The sequence below is a fragment of the Callithrix jacchus genome, chromosome 2 (assembly GCF_049354715.1).
Source record: "Callithrix jacchus isolate 240 chromosome 2, calJac240_pri, whole genome shotgun sequence".
NCBI lineage: Eukaryota > Metazoa > Chordata > Mammalia > Primates > Cebidae > Callithrix > Callithrix jacchus.
Genome location: NC_133503.1, coordinates 51,822,606 through 51,845,976, shown reverse-complemented (window position 1 = coordinate 51,845,976; position 23,371 = coordinate 51,822,606). Strand labels below are relative to the sequence as shown.

The window sequence follows — 23,371 nt, the reverse complement described above, 5'->3', positions numbered from 1 at the left end:
ATGATGAGGGTCTTTATAAGCAATATTAAGGAGTCTGGACTTTAAAATATGTGGCTTCCATGACAATTTATGGGCCACATGTTATCCACTTAAATGAATGCCACAGACTAATCCTTGCCATAATTGCAGTTAATATAGCATGACAGTGCTGGTATTCTGCTAAAATGTGGTGGTCTCTTTCTTATCCCCAGCTTATCAAAGGCACATGTACAATCTGGTGTCAACATCTGTTAAAATGATCCACAACGAAATCTTTTTTGTATTCCCACATTTCAGAACAATTTGCATTTGAGATTGTTTTTCTTTTTGAAGCCCTACTCCACCCCTGCCATTTGTGCTCATATTGTCATGATGCTCATATTGTCTATGATCCAAGTTGTCATTCATTACTGCCCACCACTCCCTATCAGGATTTGCCATCCAAGCTTTGATCTCTCTCTGTATCTCTCATTTTCTAATTATTCATACTCCCTTTCTGTCCTTAAAGAACCCCTTTTATGAGTTTTGTTTTTAAAGCCCTGACAAACCAGCAGTTCTTCCATTTGTGTATTTCTTACTGATGCCCATGGTATTCTCTGTAATAAACATGAATGTAGCTAGCAAACTTTAGACAGAGATGGAGCACAGTAAGTGGGGAAGGATAGATAAGGCATTTTACAGTTTATTGAAATGTAAGTGATAGCACCTCATTTGAAACATTTAAAATTTCATTTTAATACACTGTCTTTTTTTTTCTCAAAACAAGGATTTTTATCTCAAAACAAAGAAAAGGCAATGAGTACAACTGAAGAAATCCAAAGGGTACAAGTAGATTGCTGGCTACTTGGGAAGATGTGGTGGGAAAACACTTTCTTACAAACTAACAAGGTTCTCATGCTCACAAGGAAGGCACGAGAGAAAAAGAAGGTGAAAGTTGCTTTTGTGGTTCAGAGGACCGAGGAACAAATAACAGGTAACATCTGATCTCCTCAGCAAGATGAAGATGTGTATTGAAGAGAAATGCATTGTTTTCAAGCATGGCAGGGAGTTTTAAAGATGCCCACAAATAGAACTGTTCTGATTAGCATTTCCTGAGAATCGAGCAAATTCAGATTTAGGAAACACTTGTTAGGGACAAACTGTGCACAAAGCATAGCACAAAACACTTTCACAAATATTTTATTTTTGTAACAGCATTGTAAGCTAGGCATTTGGTCAGCTAGCCTTCCTACTTCTTTCCTTTCTGTCTTTCCAGCATCTATAATTCACCTCTTAGGTACCAAGCCATGGTCACTGATAGAATCATAAAGCATCATCCCTGCCCTCAGGGAGCTCACAGTTTTTTAGGAGGAACAGATTGTACTGACAGTATAGGATCACCTCCTTCATGCTTGAAATAACAAAGCCATATATTTAGGGGAGTCTGTGGCAGATGAGGAGCCATGTTTGACTTGTTTTTCCAGAATGTCTTATGTTTCTATGGATTTTTCTACTTGTACTCATTTCAATTCTCATCCCTATGTTTTCCTAACAGCCTTCATTGAAGCTCCTTTTAAAAATCCACAATGCCCAGTTTTTTGTTTCTTCCCTACTCACTCTTCATAAAAGAATCAATGAGGAGTAGTAGTGATGAGTATTGAGTGTTCTCAAAGAAATATCTGGGTTTCTCAAATCATTATATGATCTCACAGCTTTATCAGCTCTTTAGTGTTCAGAGCCAAGTATTCCAGAAGTTTGTATGCTCCTGACACTGTGGCTTTTTTTTCATTGATGCTTTCTGGAAAAACAGGCTATCCAGAAAATGCAAGCTTCCCTTATTACTTCAAGATACTTTTTCCTCTGCACTTTCCTATTACTTACCACTTATTAGTACTTGCCATTATTGCCTAATATTCATCACTTCTTATTAGTTGCCCCAAGTGATTGAGTCTTTTGAGCCATCATTTAACATTAATATCAACATAAACAGGTCATACTAAAGCTAGGCCATGTTTGTTAAGAGTCTCATACAAGCACATTCTTCCACAAAAAGCTACAGAGTTCCAACAACAGCAGCAACCACAATAGTAATGATATCTGTGACTCCACCCAAATCAGCCTCTTCTGTTCCTAGGAGAAAAAAAAATATTCCAGGGTAAAAGAGAAGGTTGAGAAAAGAGAGAGAAGAGAAAAAAGACAAGGGGAAAAGTTAAGTAAAAAGGAAAACAGGTCTTCAGCTCCTAGGTAACTTCAGAGTATGTTCTGGTCTGCTGGATCTTGTGAGGCAGGTACTCCATTTTTCAGCTTGCCTGGATACTGATGAACAATTTCTAGGTCAGAAAAATTCTATCTAGATGGAGTCTGCTTTCTACTGCATGAGGATTTCACTCCTGATATCATCAGTAAACTTCTTTCTCACTCAGCTAAACCTACCTTTCTGACTTACAAGAGAAAAATACTCTCTTAAGGTAGTAATACAATAATAAAGTCAGCAGGCAGAGAAATTCTAGGCAGACAAGGGCAGGTCCCTGGCAAAAACCCACCTTCAAGCCAAAAAGCCTGAAACTGCTACCCAAAATAAGAACTGATATCCCTGTTTTCCTGCTCAAATGTTGCCTTTTTGTAACCCACCCATGACCCTGCCCTGCCTCATCTTGTGCCTATAAAAACCCCAGACTCAACTGGTATATGAGATTATAGCTGAACATCAGAGAGAAACTCCTTGACTTCAGAGGGACAGCTTGATGACATAACTTTGGATAATCTTGCCATAGATGGCTGGACTTCAGGGGAAGATTATCTACTCATCCTGCCCCTTTTAAGTTTCTTTTCCCACTGACAGCCACGTTAATTGGCAATAAAATCCTCCCCATTTACCATCCTTCAATTTGTCCATGCAACCTCATAATTTTCCTGGATGCTGGACAAGAGCTTGGAAGTCACGAGTGCAGATACAAAAGGCTGTCACACTGCCCTTTGCTCTTGCTGTTGGAGGGTAGACACCTCACACAAAAAGGCAAACGGCCCACTGAGCTGTTAACTCTTAAGCTGAGCACTGTAACATGCCCTCTGGAGTTTGAGGAATCGCAGGAACCCCTGCCTGAATGCTGCCACAGGGCCTGCATGAAGCTCACTCTTGCTGACACTAAAGCATCCAGCCAGTTCCTGCACCCACTCACCTGCATGTTCCCTCCCATGAGGAGAGGAATGCAGGGTGTCCCATACTTGTTTGCTCTCACACTCTCTCCCATGAGGAGTTGAGAGCGGTGGGCTGAGTAAATGAGGCACCCTGTCATGAGTCCTGCAAAGAGGTCAGAGAAATAACCTGCCTCAGTATTAGTGGAGGCTAATATTTGACTCTGATGGTGGGTCCTATGCCTTTTGTTCTCCTTGACATTCTGTATTTATTCCTTAGCATAAACTCAGAGGCATATGATGGCCAAATGTTTATTTGTGATGCAGAGACCCTGGGATCCCAATGCTCATTATTCATCTTCTACAGTGAAGTCACAACATCTACATATTTTTCACATGGGAAAACCTGATACTGCATTCTCATTAGTAAGGTTTGAACCTTCTACCTCCTTCAGACCTCATTTCAGCAAAACTGTCTATAATATGCATGATATAAAGTAATAAATCCTGACATTGCAAACCATAATATTATAGAATTTGCCGTCTTCCTAGATATTTGATGATTATCTTAAAGGTAGACTGATATGGATATTCAGGAAGCCATACGGACTTACCCTATTTTATTATTTATACTAGCTCAGAGTTATTTCTCTGTACTCAGACATAAGAATTACTACATAAGGTTGGTTATATAAGATATGTGCTCGATTCTATGGGTAACTTAAATAATTGTCAAGAGTTTTTTTAATGTAATGCTTTAATTATCCCTGATTCAGATCCAAATATTCTGTGAAATGCAGGTCCACTATGGAATCTACACATTTCCACCCTGTGCCTTTACTCTGGCTACTGTAGGTAAGGTACACCCTCCTTCCACTCAAATCAAATACTATTCAGTCTTTAAAACCAAACTGAAAGCTCTCTTTTCATGAAACATTTTTGGTACTCCTAGTCCAAAGCAGCATCTCTCTTCTCTTGGTTCACCACCATCTGTGCTGGCATCTCTCTCATTCTATCTTGCCTCAACTGATAGGCATGCCTGGCTTTTCCACCTGAGTAGAAACCTCCTTGAGGGCTCTCAGAAATTGTGATTCTCTTTACTTCCTTTGGGATGACCAACACTGAGCTATGCTTTAATACCTGTTTATTGAGTTACAGAAATAAACAGATAGGTATTAGGAAAATAGGAAAATACCCTAGATGTTCCAAGCCCAGGCTACTTCTATTTAAATGATCTGTGGGAAAGATACTTTTCTTAATGGGTTAGGCTTGAGGTTCTTTTTCCGAATAGTTTTTATGCAACAATTGTCTGTGAAATTGACACCAGGCAATTGTAAATATAATAGTGACAAACATGATAGTGATAAAAATCCTTAATAGACATCAGAGATCTGCATTCTAGTTTCAGCTCTAACAGTAATATGCTATGTGATCCAACTGAATTCCTTCTAATTTCTGAGTTTTAGCTGCCTTAGGTATAAAAGGAAAAGAATATGCCCCTGTTTTTCTTACCATTCCAGTGAAGTACTTCCTATCAGTGACCCTTGATGCTGGTTTCACATTGAAATGGCTGGAGTTTTTGTTTGTTTGTTTTTGTGTACTTAAGTTCAGGGGTATATGTGCAAATTATGCAGGATTGTTGCATAGTTACTACATGCAATGTGGTTTGCTGCCTCCATCCCCCCATCACCCACATCTGTCATTTCTTCCCATGTTATCCCTCCCCTGCTTCCCTACCCCTGAACTGTATCTCCCCTAGGCCCCGCACAAAAGACCCCAGTGCATGATGCTCCCCTCCCTGGGTCCATGTGTTTTCATTGTTCAACACCCACCTAGGAGTGAGAACATGTAGTGTTTGGTTTTCTGTTCCTGTGTCAGTTTGCTGAGAATGATGGTTTCCAGAATCATCCATGTCCCTACAAAAGACACAAACTCATCATTTTTTATGGCTGCATAATATTACATGATGTATATGTGCCACATATTCCTTGTCCAGTCTATCATCGATGGGCATTTGGGTTGGTTCCAGGTGTTTGCTATTGTAAACAGTGTTCACAATGAACATATGTGTGCATGTATCTTGATAACAGAATGATTTATAATCCTTTGGATACATATCCATTAATGGAATTGCTGGGTCAAATGAATTTTCTATTTCTAGATCCTTGAGGAATCCCACACTGTCTTCCACAATGGTTGAACTGATTTGAACTCCCACCAACAGTGTAAAAGTGTTCCTATTTCTCCACATCCTCTCCAGCATCTGTTGTCTTCAGATATTGTAATGATCGCCATTATAACTGGTGTGAGATGATATCTCAACATGGTTTTGATTTGCATTTCTCTAATGACTGGTGATGAGCATTTTTTCATATGTTTGTTGGCCTCATAGATGTCTTCTTTTGAAAAGTGTCTGTTCAGATTCTTCATCTACTTTTGAATGGGTTTGTTAGTTTTTTTCTCATAAATCTGTTTTAGTTTTTGTAGATTCTAGATATTAGCCCCTTTGTCAGATGGGTAGATTGCAAAAACCTTTTCCCATTCTGTTGGTTGCCATTTTACTCTAATGATTGTTTCTTTTGCTGTACAGAAGCTCTGGAGTTGAATTAGATCTCATTTGTCTATTTTGGCTCTTCTTGCCAATGCTTTTGGGGTTTTAGTCATGAAGTCCTTGCCTATGCCTATGTCCTGAAGGGTTTTGCCTAGGTTTTCTTCTAGAGGTTTTATGGTGTTAGGTTTTAGGTTTAAGTATTTAATCCATCTGGAGTTAATTTTAGTGTAAGGTGTCAGGAAGGGGTCCAGTTTCTGCTTTCTGCACTTGGCTAGCCAGTTTTCCCAACACCATTTATTAAACAGGGAATTCTCTCCCAATTCCTTGTTTTTCTCAGGTTTGTCAAAGATCAGATGGTTGTAGATGTGTGGTGTTGCCTCTGAGGCCTTCATTCTGTTCCACTAGTCTATTGGTTTTGGTACCAGTAGCATGCTGTTTTAATTACTGTAGCCTTGTAGTATAGTTTGAAGTCAGGTAGCATGGTGCCTCCAGCTTTGTTCTTTTTGCTTAGGATTGTCTTGGCTATGTGGGCTCTCTTTTAGTTCCATTTGAAGTTTAAGGTGGTTTATTCCAATTCTATGAAGAGGGTCATTGGTAGCCTGATGGGAACCGTATTGAATCTATAAATTACTTTGAGAAATGTGGTCATTTTCGTGATATTAATTCTTCCCAACCATAAGCATGGAATGTTTTTCCATCTCTTTGTGACCTCTCTTATTTCCTTGAGCAGTGGTTTATAGTTCTTATTGAAGAGATCCTTTACAACCTTTGTTAGTTGTATTCCTAGGTATTTTTTTCTCTTTGTAGCAATTGTGAATGGGAGTTCACTCTTGATTTGGCTCTCAGTCTCTTATTGGTGTATAGGAAGGCTTGTGATTTCTGCACATTGATTTTTTTATCCTGAGACTGTTTAAGTTGCTTATCAGTTTAAAAATATTTTGGGATGAGAAAATGGGGTCTTCTAAATATAGAACCATGTTGTCTGCAAATAAAGACAATTTGACTTCCTCCTTTCTTAACTGAATACCTTTTATTTCTTTTTCTTGCCTGATTGCTCTGGGTAGAACTTCTAATACTATGTTGAATAGGAGTGGTGAGAGAGGGCATACTTGTCTAGTGCCAGATTCCAAAGGGAATGCTTTCAGTTTTTGCTCATGCAGTATGATATTGGCTGTAGGTTTGTCGTAAATATATTTTATTATTTTGAGATATGTTCCAGTGATACCTAGTTCATTGAGAGTTTTTAGCATAAAGTGCTGTTGAATTTTGTCAAAGGTCTTCTCTGCATCTATTGAGATAATCATGTGGTTTTTGTCTTTGGTTCTGTTTATGTAGTTGATTACTTTCATAGACTTGCCTATGTTGATCCAGCCTGGCATCCCCAGGATGAAGCCTATTTTATCATGATGGATAAGGTTTTTGATGTGCTGTTGCAGTCAGTTTGCCAATATTTTATTGAAGATTTTTTCATCTATGTTCATCATGGATATTGGCATGAAGTTTTCTTTTTTCATTGAGTCTCTTTAAGGTTTTGGTATCAGGATGATGATGGTTTCATAAAATAATTTGAGAAGGATTCCTTCTTTTTGGATCATTTGGAATAGTTTCAGAAGGAGTGGTACCAGCTCCTCTTTGTAAGTCTGGTAGAATTTGACTGTGAACCCATGTAGACGTGTGCTTTTTTTTGGTTGGTAGGCTATTAATTGTTACCTCAACTTTAGCCCTTGTGATTGGTCTATTCAGGGTTTCAGATTCTTCTGGTTTAGGATTGGGAGAATGCAATTGACCAGGAATTTATCCATTTCTTCCAGGTTACTGGTTTATGTGCATAGAGTTGTTTGTAGTAATCTCTGACGGCAGTTTGTATTTCTGTGGAATCGGTGGTGATATACCCTTGATTGTTTTTTATTGCATCTATTTGATTCTTCCCCCCTTTTTATTAATCTTGCTAGATATCTGTCTATTTTGTTGATCTTTTTAAAAAACAAGCTCCTGGATTTACTGATATTTTTTTTGAAGGGTTTTTTGTGTCTCTGTCTCCTTCAGTTCTATTCTGATGTTAGTTATTTCTTGTCTTCTGCTAGCTTTTGATTTTTGTTTAGATCTTGCTCCTCTAACTCTTTCAGTTATGATGATAGAGTGTTGATTTTATTTATTGCTATGACTTTCCCTCTAGACTCTGTTTCAAATGTGTCCCAGAGATTCTGGTACATTGTGTCTTCATTCTTATTGGTTTCAAAAAACATCTTTATTTCTGCCTTAATTTCATTGTTTATACAGTTGACATTCAGGAGCCAGTTGCTCAGTTTCCATGAAGTTGTGCAGTTCTGAGTTAGTTTCTTAATCCTGAGTTATAATTTGATTGCACTGTGGTCTGAGAGACTGTCATGATTTCTGTTCTTTTGCATTTGCTGAGATTATGTGGTCCAATTACGTGGTCCATTTTAGACTAGGTGTAATGTGATGCTGAGAAGAATGTATATTCTGTGGATTTGAGGCAGAGAGTTCTGTAGATGTCTATTAGGTCTGCTTGGTCCAGATCTGAGTTCAAGTCCTGAATATCCTTGTTAATTTTCTGTCTGGTTGATCTGTCTAATATTGACAGTGGAGTGTTAAAGTCTCCCACTATTCTTGTGTGGGAGTCTAAGTCTCTTTTTAGGTCATTAAGAACGTGCTTTACATATCTTGGTGCTCCTGTATTCAGTGTGTATATATTTAGGATAGTTAGCTCTTCTTGTTTCACTGATCCTTTTACCATTATGTAATGTCCTTCCTTGTCTCTTTTGATTTTTGTTGGTTTAAGGTCCATTTTATCAGAGACAAGGATTGCAACTTCTGCTTTTTTTGCTCTCCATTTGCATGGTAAATCTTCCCCCATTCCTTAATTTTGAGGCTATCTGTGTCCTGGCACGTGAGATGGGTTTCCCAAATTCAGCACACCAATGGGTCTTGACTTTTTGTCCAATGGGCATTTAACCCATTTACATTTAAGGTTAATATTGTTATGTGTGCATTTGATCCTGCTTTTTTGATGTTAGCTGGTTGTTTTGCCATTAGTTGACATGATTTCTTCTTAGTATTGATGATCTTTAAAATTTGGTATGTTTTTTGGAGTGGCTGGTACTAGTTGTTCCTGTTTACGTTTAGTGCTTCTTTCAGGAGCTCTTGTACAGCAGGCCTGGTGGTGACAAAAATCTCTCAGCAATTGCTTGTTCTTAAAGGATTTTATTTCTCCTTCACTTAAGAAGCTTAGTTTGGCTGGATACCAAATTCTAGGTTGAAGGTTCTTTTCTTTAAGGATGTTGAATATTGGCCCCCACTCGCTTCTGGCTTGTAGTGTTTCTGCCAAGAGATATACGGTGAGTCTGATGGGCTTCCCCTTGTGGGTAGCCTTTCACTCTGGCTGCCTTTAGCATTTTTTTCTTCATTTCAGCCCTGGTGAATCTGACGATTATGTGCCTTGGGGTTGCTCTTTTTGAGGAATATCTTTGTGGTGTTCTCTGTATTTCCTGGACTTGAATGTTGGCCTGCCTTGCTAGCTTCCAACCTAGCAAGTTCTTCTGGATAATATCCTGAAGAGTGTTTTCCCGGTTGAATTCATTCTCTCTGTCACATTCAGGTATACCTATCAAACATAGATTAGGTCTTTTCACATAATCTCATATTTCTTGGAGGCTTTGCTCATTGCTTTTACTCCTTTTTCTCTAATCTTGACTTCTCATTTTATTTCATTTAGTTGATCTTCAGTGTCTTATACCCTTTCTTCCACTTGGTCAATTCAGCTATTGAAACTTATGTATGTTTTGCAAAGTTCTCTTGTTGTGTTTTTCAGCTCTATCAAGTTGTTTATATGCTTCTCTAAGCTGTTTATTCTTATTAGCATTTTGTCTCACCTTTTTTCAAAGTTCTGAGTTTTTTTGCATTGGGTTAGAACATGTTCTTTTAGCTCAGTGACGTTTATTATTACCCACCTTCTGAAGCCTGCTCCTGTCAATTCATCAGACTCATTCTCCATCCAGCTTTGTTCCCTTGCTGGTGGGGAGTTGTGATCCCTTAGAGGAGGAAAGCCATTCTGATTTTTGGTGTTTTCATCCTTTTTGCACTGGTTTCATCCCATCCTCATGGATTTATCTACTTGTTGCCTTTGTAGTTGATGACTTTCAGAAGGGGGCTCTGAGTGGACATTCTTTTTGTTGATGTTGAAGCTATTTCTTTCTGTTTTTTAGTTTTCCTTCTAACAGTCAGGCCCCTCTGCTGCAGGACTGCTGGAGGTCCACTCCAGACTCTGCTTGCCTGGGGATCACCCATGGGGGCTGCTGAATAGTAAGGGTTGCTTTTGTGTCTTCTTCTGTTATCTTTGTCCCAGAAGCATACCCATCAGATGTCAGCGTGAACTCTCCTTTATGAGGTGTCTCTTTGGATATATGGGGGTTGGGGAGCTGCTTGAGGAGACAGTCTGTCCTTTATAGGAACTCAAGTGCTGTGCTGGTAGCTCTGTTGTTCTGTTCAGAGCTGCTAGGAAGGTACATTTACATCTGCTGCAGTAGAACTCATAACTGCCTTTTTTCCCAAGTGCTTGTCCTGGGAAGGTGGGGCTTTATTTATAAATTCCTGACATGCTGCAACTTTTTTTCAGAGATGCTCTGCCCAGCAAGGAAGTAGTGTAGTCACAGTCTGCCAGTAGAGGTATTGATGAGCTGCTGCAGGCTGCTTTGTAAAATTCCTTGCAGTTTTGTTTACAGATGTACAGTTAGAACTGTCTTGGTAATGGTGGTCTGCCTCAGTAATGGTGGACTGCCTCAGTGATGGAGGAGTGCCTCGGTAATGGTAGACTCCTCGGTAATGGTGGACACCCTTCCTCACACTGAGCTGGACCATCCCAGGTCCAGCTGCACTTACTGCAAAACTCTCAATCCAAAGCATTTCAGATTGCTGGTCTTTGTGGGGTTGGGACCTGCTGAGCTAGATCACCTGACTCCCTATTTCAGCCCCCTCTTTTTCAGTTGAATGAGCAGCTCTGTCTCCCAGGTGTTCCAGGTGCCAGTTGAAATGGTCGCCCAGATTTGTGTGAGTTTTTGTGAGGAAACCCATGGCACCAGCTGAAACAGCTGTGCTGGAAACTCATGGCACTTTTCGGCCCAGGAATCTTCTGGTCTGTGGGCAGTAAAAACTAGTTTGGAACCTACCCTCTGCATTGTTCTCACTGGGAACTGCACTCCAGAGCTGTTCCTATTCAGCCATCTTGGATCTTCTCAAGAGTTTTAATTTAAATAAAGTAAAAACAAAAACCAAATGCTCAGGTTCTTAGTCTTAAGAGATTTTGATTCCAACATGTTTGAAATAGGGGCTGGATTCATGTGCTGAAGAACACTGAAATTTAAACAGTACCCCAGATTATTATAATGAGTGCCAAGATGTCCTATATGAAGAGAGGGTGCATATATACTCTAGTAAGGTAAAGGGGCACAGTTGGAAAGAGTCTAGTATTTTAAAAAACTCAGTTTCTTTGAAGTGTCACAATGTATCTTTAAAGTAGCCTCGAATTTTATTTTATTAAAAATATATCTGTTATTATTCTACTCTTATCCTTATTTTTCCAATATCTTTTCTAGAATGATGTGTAATGTTTTTCTGGTAGCATTATATTCTCTGGAGCCCCACTGGAGACATACATTCCAGACTGACAAACATGTGGCTGGAAAATCCCGGATATCATTACCAACTCAAACACCTATTCAGAAATGTTTGGAACTAGATACATATTGCCCAACTTTAAATGTGTGATTTCCACTCTGGATCTCCCATACAAAATGACAGTTGCATTGCTCATGCCTACACAGTGAAATGAGGTGTTGAGAGTTTTTTTTAAATTAGTGTCTAATTAACTCTGAGCTGCTGGCAAATAAAATAATGTTGATTTTATTACATTGGGCATCATACTTTAAAAAGCTAACTCTATAGAAACAGGAAATTTTATGAAAGCATTGGCAGCTGTGGTGGAATTCAAAAGTATGCTCACAATCTCTTCCCAACTCCCACCAGCCCTCTTTTGAAGAATAGTCTGCTTTCCAGACTGATTCTCAAAGTTTTATAATATAGAAGCAAGTGAATAGACTAAGAAAAATAAATGCAAAAAGGAGTAAGTGGAGAGGAAAGGTTTAACAGGTTCAGTGACATGAGGAACAGAATAAAAGAACAAAATCTATACAGGCTTTAAAAGCATTGAGTGAAATATTGCATAGAAGAGTCTTAGGTAGGAGAATAAGTTGCACGAGACAGGTCATATGAATTGGCTCTTGTTTCATGTCTCTTGAGAAACATAAAAACTGAAATACTTTAAAGTTAATTTGGACGCTTTGGACTCTATCTCCATGGCAGTTACTTGGGAGCATAGACTAACCCATGTGAGCAATGCATGTGTAAAGATTTCACAGCTTTTCAGCCTTCAGTGTATCAAACTGAAAGTAACGTAAATCAAAGCCAGTGGCTACAGATTCTGCAGGTGCATGGGGAGCCACATTAGTAACTGCAGGGAGTACACAATGCTGAAAACAGATTCTGGTTCTATAGTTGGGTGTGGCTGCTAGGATTAGGGGCCCTGATCCACAGTGAGATGAGCAGCTTGCATTAGGCAAATAAAGGAGATAGAAAAATATTCAGGCAGTGCAGGAGGAGTGCTTAAACCCAGAAGTTCAAGACCATCTTGGGAAACATATCAAGACATAGTCTGTATAAAAAATAATAAAAAAATAACCAGGTAGTGTGGTGCCTGTAGTCTCAGCTACTTGGGAGGCTGAGGGAGGAAGATTGCTTGAGGCTACAGCAAGCTGTGATTGTGCTGCTGCACTCCAGCCTGGGTGAAAAAGTAAGACCCTGTCATAAAATAAGAACAAAAATTAGGGTCTTTATTCTGCAACAATAGAAATGATACAATGTAAACTACAGAGAAAAAATAGACTGGATAAAATAATGAACAGAGCCTCAGGGACATATGGAACTATAAGACAAGCTCCAACTTTCACATCACTGAAGTCCTGAAATGAGAGGAGGAAGATAGCATAGCTGATAAAGTACTTGAAATATCTCAATTTGGCAAAAGGTTTAAGCATACAGATTCAAGGAACAGAGTGAATCCCCAAGAGAAAAAAAGCAAAGAAATTCACACCAAGAAACTATGGTTCAACTTCTGAAAATGAAAGACAAAATAATTATGAAAGCAGAGAGAGATAAATGACAGTTTACTTGTAGAGGAGAAATAACGCAAATGACAACAGATTTCTCACCACAAACTGTAGAGGCTAGAAGGAATGGCACAACATTATCAAGTACCAAAAGAAATGTCAACCCCAAATTCTATTGCCAGCAAAAGCATTCTTCAGGAAAAAAAGGCAATAAGGACAGTTTTGGAAGGAATAAAACAAATACAATTTGTTGCTATCAAACTTACTCTAAAATAACAGCCAAATAAAGTTCTGTAAACAGAAAGAAAATGATCACATAAGGATTCTGGAACATTAAAAATGAAGAAGGAACAAAGTAAGTAAAATACATGGGTAAATACAATAGACTTTCTTCTCCTCTTGGGCTTTCTACATTATTATATTTCACAGTAATAGCAAAAATTGCAGCACTGTCTGATGTAGTCCTAAATTTCTGTAAAGAAAGTATTTAAGATGATCACATTACAAATTGCTGTTGACTGAATTGTGTCCCATGCTCTAAAAATGATATGTTGAAAATCTAATCCCTGATGTGTTGGTGTCTGGAAGTAGGGTCTTTTGGAGATAATTCGTTTTAGATTAGGCCATGAGGGTGAGGCCCTCTTGTTAAAATTAGTGCTGTTACAAGATGAGACACTAGGGAGTTTGCTCTTTTTCAGCCATGTGAGGACACAGGGAGAAAGCGAACATATGCAGTATGGTAGGAGAAACCTCACTAGAAACAGACCATGCTTTTACCGTTGTGCTAGAAACTTCCAGCACTCCAAACTCTGATACATAAATTACTATTGTTAAACCACTCAGTCTTTGGTATTTTTTAATGGCAGCCTGAGCTTACTAAGACACAAATGAAGAGCAGTAAAAGGATATAAAAGAAGGCAAGATTTATGCACTTTAATGAGTAAAATGATGACAGGAATAGCCTGCATTAAATTATGTATAAGTAATATGATAGTGATATGGTTTGGATTTGTGTACCTGCCCAAATCTCATGTCAAATTGTAATCTCCAATGTTGGAGGAAGGGCCTGGTGGAAGGTGATTGGATCAGGGGAGCAGATTTCCCCCTTACTGTTCTCATGACAATTAGTGAGTTCCCCTGAGATCTGGTTGTTTAAAAATATGTAGCACCACCCGCTTCACCCTTTTCTCCCTGCTTCATCCATGTAGGACATGCCTGCTTCACCTTCACCTTCTGCCATGATTGAAAGTTTTGGGAAGCCTCCCCAGCCATGTTTCCTATACAGCCTGCAGAACTGTGAGCTGATTAAACCTCTTTTCTTTATAAATTACCCAATCTTAGGTAGTTCTTTATAGCAATGTGAGACCAAACTAATACATGTAGAGAAATAACTAAAAAAGCTATTCAAAGAAATACACTCAAACTAGAGAAACTGGAATTGTAAAAAATGTTTAACTCCCATGAAGGCAGAAACAAAAACAGAAAACAATACAGAAACAGACCACAAATAAACAAAAAATTAAATGGCAGATATAAACTCTAATACATAGTAAAAAATTCTCTAACTATACTAATTAAAAGAAATTGTCAAAGTGGATTGAAAAACATGACACATCAATATATTGTCTATAAGAAAGTTATTGTAAATATACTCATCCCTCAGTATCCACAGGAAATTGGTTCTAATATAGCTGTGCATACGAAAATCCATAGATATTCAAGTTCTTTATATAAAATGGATGTAGTATTTGCATATAACCTATGTATATCCTCTTGAATAGTTTACATTATTTCTTGATTGCTTATAATAGCTAATACAATGTCACTTCTCTGTAAATGTTGTTATATTGCTTTTATCTTTTTTGTGTGTTTTAATTTTTTTTCAAATATTTTTGATCTGTGATTGGTTAAATATGTGGATCAGGAACTTATGGATACAGAGAGCCAACTGTATTGATACAGGCAAATTGATGGTAAAGAGTGGAAAATTATTCATAAAGTAATCAATAGCAGAATTGACTATATTAATATCAGATAATATATATTTAACCACAGAAAAATTACCAGAGGCAGAAAGGAACATGATATACTTATGAAATTGTTAATGTACCAAGAAGACCTAGGATTCCAAATGTATATGCATCATACAAAATTGTAAAATATGAGAAAGAAAAACAGAACTGAAATGAGAAATAGACAAATCTACAAACATAATTAAAAATTTTAACACCCCTCTCTCAATAATTGATAGAACAGATAAATAGAAAATCTGCAAGGATACAGAAAAATCCAACAGTACTATCAATCAACAAGATATAACAAATTTGTATAAGATAATCCATCAAATGACAACAGAATGCACATTCTTTTCAAGTGCTCAAAGAACATATACCAAGAGAGACCATATACTGGGTCATCAAGCAAACCTCAGCAAATTTACGTGAATTGAAATTACCACAATAGAATCAAACTAAAATTAATTATCAGAAAGATAAGGTTTTCAAACACTTGAAAACTAAACAGCATATTTCTAGATAACTCATGAATCAAAGAAGTCTCAAGCAAACCCAAAAACTGAAATAAAAATACTACATATCAAAATTTATGAGCTATAACTAACATAGACCTGAGAGGGACATTTATAGCACTAAATACATACATTAGATGAAAGAAGAAGTCTCACATCGATAATCTAAGCTTTTATTTCGAGAATCTAGAAAAAGTAGAGTAAAATAAAGCCAAAGCAAGCAGCAAGATGGGAAATAATAAAGAGCAGAAATTCCTACTAAGCTTAAGAAATAAAAATATGAATAGATAAAATTAGTATGGCTGTAATATTCTTTTTCAGTGGTCTCTTGAGCACCTAAATTTGGTTGAACATCATCATCAACTAAGAGCTACTCATTCTTTAAAGCTCAAATGAAGTATCATAATTTCTAGGAAGTCTCTTCTAATCATATCAGACCCCAGGGAAAACATCCCTTGACTGAACTTAGTGGTAATTTTGACTGTCTTTACTTTTGTACATATACTATCTTACTTATCATGATAACCATAGGCCTAATGTGGTTCCTGATATAAATGTAATTATCAAAAGCAAATGTAGCAACCTGAGGATTTGAATATTTGACAGAAGACTATGGGAAGAAAAATGTCAAACATTCTCACAAAGATAAAATATTTTAAAAACATACTAAAGAATCTGTGTGGTTATTTTTTCTCAGATTTTGAAATAGGGTCATAACCTGCCATTCTATAGGCCAAATCTTGTCTACATGTATGCTGTATTTGGCCAGAAGTGTTTGGGGCTATGTTTTATGTCAGTGCTGTTAGTAGACTGGGCATACACCTTCTCTTCTGGTTACAGTTCCATCATATGCATATTTGACAGTATTGGGGTGCATCAAACACTATTACTTTCTAATCACCTTTCCTTTGATGTTATTTGATTTTAACAGCACCCTGACATTCCTCATACTTTGTATACCAACATACTAAAGTACAAAGATAAGTAAATTAAGAATCAAAAGATTTGAGTTTTAGGCTCATGTGCCACCTGCTAGCTGTGTCACCTTGAATGCGTCACATTACTTCTCTACAACACTATTCCCTCAACTACAGAATGGTGATGGTAACTCCTGCCCTGTGTGTCTCATGGAGCAAATGAGAATGGTCAGAAACTGTAAAAGTGCTGGTATCTGAGAGAGTTGTTACATGACCTCTTAGTCCCCTTCCTATAGCAAAATATTTTGTTTCCATGATTCTAGAACAACCACTAATAATTACCACTTCATTTTCTAACAAAGCTGTCATCTCCATAGTTATGAATATAAATGGATATGCTACTTAGTATTGTGATGATAAAAACATTAGAAATCCTTGACTGGCTTTCTGATGTAATTATAATACGTGAAATAAATGCATTGTGTGTTGTATGTTGGCTTCTCAGGAAACTGTGGGAAAGCTTGATGAGAGCCTGCCTGTAAGATTAACTGTAAAATGGCTTGGATATGAGCACTATCATCAGGATTGAAAACTGTCAACGAGTGTAATGAGAAAACTGACAAAAGGTAGCAGCAAGTGGCATTACAGGCCTCAAGGAGGTCAAGTTGTCTACAGGGGGCTCTCTGGCATCAGAGTTCAGCCTAATCTCATTACCATCTTCATTAACTACTCTGGAAAGGGCTCCAGGTCTCTTCAAGAGCAATTTGCAGAAGATGCTTACTAGTGAGGAGCTGAAAACAGCAAAATTGTACCAAGGAATCAGACATATGACAGTGGAATCTTAGGCAAACACCACAATCAGATTATCCAAGAGACAAAAACATTTGAGTTTGTAACCTCTGAAAATGCTTTCCCGGGCCGGGCGTGGTGGTTCACGCCTATAATCCCAGCACTTTGGGAGGCCGAGGCGGGTGGATCACGAGGTCAAAAGATCGAGACCATCCTGGTCAACATGGTGAAACCCTGTCTCTACTAAAAATACAAAAAATTAGCTGGGCATGGTGGTGCGTGCCTGTAATCCCAGCTACTCAGGAGGCTGAGGCAGGAGAATTGCCTGAACCCAGGAGGCGGAGATTGTGGTGAGCCGAGATCGCGCCATTGCACTCCAGCCTGGGTAACAAGAGTGAAACTCCATCTCAAAAGAAAAAAAAAAGAAAAGAAAATGGTTTCCCTCTCTTTGCTGTCTATTGAACAAAAACCATGTTCTAAATTCTAGTCCTTTCTCTGAGGTCTTCTTATATCCCTTCAAAGAGAACCATCCCTCTGTCTTCTGAAATTTTATAGTGTTTTCCTATTTTATATTACTCATTGAGCTTCTACAAATAAAACCAAATCTCACTTCTCCCTAAATTATAATTTCCCCAAGGCAGAGGATCATGTTTTAATTCTTTTGAAACCTGGTAGTATTCAGCACAATGGCACATTCACCTTACTTTAGATTTTGGATCTGATTCTCTAGCCCATCTCCACTATCCCATTTTAGACCCTTTCTGTCTTTATCTAAAGACATGACGTCAGCCTCTGTATTATTCATCCTCACTCTGATCTCACTGATGCCTCTTCACCATGCCCTACAATTGTTACTTTCTATACTGTGGTGTCACAAGAGTCTTCCTTATATGTTCAGCTGGTAATGTCATTCCTCTTCTCTGAAATTTTTGGTAGTTCTCCCTGGCTACTGAATCATGTATATATACCTTATTCTAGTTTCTGAGATCCTATTTGATCTGTTTCTATCCTGTTTTCCTATCTTATCTCTCACTGTTTTCTCTCACCAAATGGCTCCTTGTAATTTTCTGCTCACCAAAATCACCACACATGGGCTTACCTCTTTCCTGTGATGGCACCCTTGCCTCTCCACCAATTCTATCTGCATTCCTCGATTTCCCCACCTGATATATGCACCTTACTATGCTAGCTGCCTTTTATCTTTAGTTCCTAGTAAGATAACTACACAAACTTGGACTTCATCCTGACACTTCGCTCTCTCTCACCCTACCCTTCCATATCCAGCTTAACACCTAATACCATGACTAAGTGTTACTGATTTTAACTCCTAATCATGTCTTGAATCAGTCAATTTCTCTGTCTACTTCTAACACCACTACAATCTGTGATCTTGACTATCCAACAAATATCTAGTTGGTTTCTCTTCTACTTCTTTCTTGTTCTGCAGTGCATTCTAATCAAGTCACTCGTATGCTCAAAATTGTTTCTGACTAATCTAAAGACAAAGGTCAAAATACATATTATAGCCTACCAATCTCCTGCAAGGTTGGCTACTATCTCTTCGGTTTTGTATGACAGCAGGTTATCCATACAGCGGGACATTTCTTGGTACCCTAACCACTCTGGCCTTCTTTCAGATCCTCAAATATATCATGTTTCTTGGTTCCTCAAAACATGTAAACAGATTGTGTACTCTGTCTCAAATGTCCCTTTTCTTTCCATCTCCTTAACCCCAATCATATCTTCAAAGTCTTAGTTCAAATATAGTTTTCACAAGAACTTTTCTTAATGCTTCAGAGACCCTTTGCTCTATATTCTTATAGAACCCTGTTCCTCTTCATGGTGAATCTTTCACTGTGTAATCTGATTTGTTTACACATTATTTAAATAATGTCTTCCTACTGTAGCTGTATTGCCCTATGAAAGCAGTAATTTTCTGGGTTGTGTACATTATTGTAGCCTCATCTCTTAAAGAGGATTCAAATTTTGATACAGGAATTTATTGTATGACCAAGCTGATTACTTCAAATCTCTTGTTACTCATCTATAAATGTGTATGTTATTACATAGTTTAAATGAAAAATGTTAGTAAAGCCCAGAGCATACTTAGTATATAATAAATGTATATTAATGGTACTGTTTTCATACCAATATTTGTCAATACTGTCGTCCAGTTTCTTGGGTGTAGGCCATATCTTCCTTTTTAACCTCTATTTTTATGTGCCCCCTGTGATACTTTGGGTATAAAATGCTACCCACAAATGAATATTTATTATTAACCTCTTTGTGAGTGGGTCAGTTACAGCCTTTGTCATCTCTACCATCATCCCCCTGTCTCTTTCTCCATCTCATCTGCTACAATAAATTCCAAAGCATGTAGAAAATACAGTTTTATGAGTAATTCTAGGGCCACAGAAAGGGTGGACTTTACATAGGAATGAAATGGCATTTAAGAAACAGCTATCGGTCAAGAAGATTATCTTGTGACTTAGGCTTGCCTATTCAGAGCCCTGCACTCATGTGAGAACAGTAGGAGGTCCAAGGATGATCATGAGATGCCAGACAGGCCAATTAGAAATGAAACTTTTCCTTGAGATTTCTGGGAAAGTACTCTTGTTTTCTCCCATGAGATGTGAAACCAGAAGTTTACAAGGGCTGGAGTTTGTATAGAAGAATAAAATATGCAAAAACAAAACAAAACAAACAAAAAAAAATCTGGTTGCTGGTGACATTGATTTGTCCTGAAATAAGCTACACTTTAAGCCAGGTATCCCTCCAGACTGTTTGGCAACATAGGACAATACATTTCCTTTTTAAATATGAGCTGTTTAAAAGTGGGTTTCCTGTCAGTTGCAATCAAAATAATCCTGAGAGACTTGTGGCTTCAAAAAGGTGGTTGAATTTAAGCTAAATTTTAAAGAGTGTAAGGCCTATAAAGGAAGAGGAAAATTCTAGGCAGGAGAATAACAAGACTAACACACGAAGGCCTAAAACAACAGCGTGTTCAGTAAACTGCAAATAGAGGATGATTCTTGTCTTCAGTGTGAAAGAAAAAAGACCAATCAGTCTCTCAGCACATCTACTTCCTGTGGGCTAGAATTCCCCATAGCTTGTGCCACATACCTTGCCCATAGTGGACTCAGCAAATGTTAAATTCATAAGCAAGCGAAGGAAATATAGAAATGCCCAGAGGAAGGAGAAATCCTCAAGGGGAAGAGGGGAGGAAAACTCTAATTTCCTCTCTCACTTCATTAGATAAATGGTGAGAAAGGCTGACTTTGAAAACTAACTACCGGCTACTGTACATGTCATAAAGCATACAAATTAAAATTCTGCTGCAGACAGATAAAATTTCATTAGGTATCTAGTGTTTATTCTGAGACTAATAATGATTCAAGCACAAAGAATGATAATTAATTGGTATCACTGATCCTGTCACACCACCTTTTCCTCATATGGCCGGGAGCCTCGCTAAGATGACAGTGTTCCAGAAAGACAGGCATTGAGGCTGCCTGGAGACCACCAACCCTGTTATCAGTAGCAGAGACAGGCATGGGGCACTTGGCTGATAAAACTCTCTGCCCAGGGCACTCTTCCTCTCTTCACCACATTTACTCGTATCTGCCCCAAGGCCTTCAGCTTAAACATCATTTTCTCAGTGAAGCCATCAATGATAAGATCAAGTCTTGCTATTACACGCTCTCATAGTTACTTGAATTTTCTTATTCTTTAAACTAATCCTAATTGTAATTTTTAAAAATCTGGGTATGAAGTGGATGAATCTTGGCTTCTCTTCTGGACTACAGCCTCTTTGAGAATGGACACTGTAGCATGCCCAGTGTTCATTCTAGTATCCCTCTCATTACTGCCCGGCACAGAGCTGCATAAAAGGTGGGTGTTCAGAGTTTGTTGAATGAATGGTATTGACTTCCCTGTAAACTGCATTGACTTCCTTGGAAATTGCTTCTCACTCTATCTCATCCTTCTGGCTCATCTTATTCCCTTGCTTCTTCCTAGGTTTGAAATTACTCTTAGGTTTGAAATAATAGAAGATAGAGTTCTGGGGAAAGCAAAAAGAATAAAGCTTGCCTACCAAAGAAAGAAGACAAATTTTTAAAAATAGATAAATGAACAAAGTGATTTCAAAGAGTGATGTATGCTGTGAGAAGAATCAGACTGATGAGATGGAAAGTGATGAGGGGGCTAATTCAGATAGCGTGAGCAGAGAAAGCCTCTAGAAGGAGGTGACCTCTGATTAGGAAAAGTCAGCACTAATGAAGAGACTGGGGAAGGCGTGATTCAAGCAAAGGGAACAGAGGTAATCTTTACCATTTACCCCTATACCTTACAGAACAGACAACTAAAAACTAGGAAAGAACACACTGCTTACTAAATGGCAGGGCCACTACATTCTACCCTGGTTCTGGATTTAACCCAAGTACTTTGTCTCTTGGGTTCTCAGTTTTCTCATCTGTGAAATGAAATAATACTGTATTGTATAAAAAGCAGAGAATATCTTTGACATCTCTGGTTTTAAAATTGATGTGTTTATGAAAAAGTCTGCCCTATCTGGGTATGTTGGGAAGCACAGGTATTTTCACCTCATTTGTTCCAGAGTCTTTAAGATTTAGCCCCAATTTTCCTATTAAATTTTCTTTTCTGTCATTCCTTCACTTCCCTCAGTACATCCTATGCATCAAACATAGTGTCCCCTATACATACCTTTGGCTTCCCTGCATTTCTTGCATTTGCTTTCTAAATAGAATGCTCTTTCTCTCATGTCTGGAAATCTAAGTTCTCCCCAACCTAGAGACCAAGCAGAACTTTTGCCACATTACCATGAAGGCTTCCTAGATGCTAATAGTAAAAGTCTCACTTTTAGACTTGCCTTGATACTTGTGTCTATGTTCTGACGGTCACCATGTCCACTCCAAGGCAAAGTGATCTGTGCCCAAATTTTCTCTTCTGTTTGATTCTAAGCCCCTTAAAATCAACTGCTGCCCTCCCTACTGCCTTATACATAATAGGTACTACATCACACCATACAAATGGAGGTGTTTATTAAAAGACTTTTTGGCAAAGAGCATATTAACAAGTGTTGGCCAAGGGATTTCTTCGTGAGTGGCAGCTATGATTGATCTCAAAGAGTCACATTCAATTAGCAATGCCTTCCCTGCATGTGAGAGCAGAGTACAGCAGTACACATGCCTTGAATTCACCATACCTGGTTTAGTTTATGGAGGTTTGCCCAGATGACAGACGGATATCTAGGATCTTGAGTAGGAGGTAGAGTCTCCTCTGCCTAGTACCTGGATAAGGAGTGACCTCCTAGGAATATTAGTTGCTTTGGATTTTTACATGCCGAACAGAGTTATCTCTTTGTAATTTTAACCTCTCACCAAGATACTGGTTATATTGTTGATTATCAAAGTCATCAGCTAGCCCTTGTAAGGATTATTCAATTCAAATTAATGTATTTTGAGGACTCTGTGCAGGACACTGTGAGATCTCCTGAACATAATGGTGCAGTGTTCTTTCAAACTGTCATTTCTGATCATGCCTGTGTCTATGATGGCAATTGAACTATTGTACTAGGAATTTATCAAAGGATAGTCTTAAAAGTAGGCAAATTGGGTGGTGGTTATACAGAAAAATGCCCTCTGTCAATGGTGAATCACTCCTGAAAATTCAGCCAGTGAAGGTTGACTTGTACTTTTACCTTCCCGTATAAAGAGATCTCCTCAAGTTGAAATAATAACAATGTCAGCATATGCACAGCACTCTGTCCTTTACAAAACCCCTTGATTTCCATTATTTCATGTATTCTCATAATCAACACACTATGAGGCAGACCACACAGGGAGTCTAATCATGTTCTGGAGAGGGGAAATGATGTCCAATCATTCACTCAAAATTACTCTCCAAGGAAGTATAAAGCTGGAATTAGAGCCCAGGTTGTCTCTCTATTTCTGGTGCTATTTCTTTCTATATAAAATGGTGTCAACAGTCATCTTTGATGTCCTCACTTTACGGAGTTGCTTATATCAATTCTGTTAATTATCTTTTTATAAGCAGTATTGAAGGCTGTAGAGAAGTGGGGAAGGTAGATGATAGGAAAGAGAGGGGCACTAAAGAGGATCAGAGGAATACGGAAAAAAAAATTGCATGTAAGTGTTGTTGCCAGCCGAAGGTGCCAGATAACAGCGTCTCACAATTGGTAGGATAGGAATTATGCTGTAGTTTCCTTCAAACATACCAACAGTCCATTGTTTCATATGGAATTCATTTACTTCCCTCTAGAAACACACCCTTG

General features: G+C 38.2%; 1 protein-coding gene across 7 annotated transcripts in view; it reads left to right on the top strand.

Moving 5' to 3' along the window:
• Window positions 1–23,371, top strand: part of LOC118150612 (uncharacterized) — a 325,444-nt gene that overhangs the window by 98,351 nt on the left and 203,722 nt on the right. For 4 of the 7 annotated variants that reach the window (XR_013532491.1, XR_013532490.1, XM_078365771.1 and 1 more), the window contains exon 2: window positions 746–14,121. The exons of 2 other annotated variants lie outside the window; for them this stretch is intronic. Coding sequence is in view for 2 of the 5 variants with exons in the window: in XM_078365771.1 (XP_078221897.1) it covers window positions 14,096–14,121 (26 nt within the window). In the remaining 3 variants the exon portion in view is untranslated. The remainder of the gene's footprint in view (window positions 1–745; window positions 14,122–23,371) is intronic. One more of the 7 variants, XR_013532493.1, reaches the window with a different exon arrangement.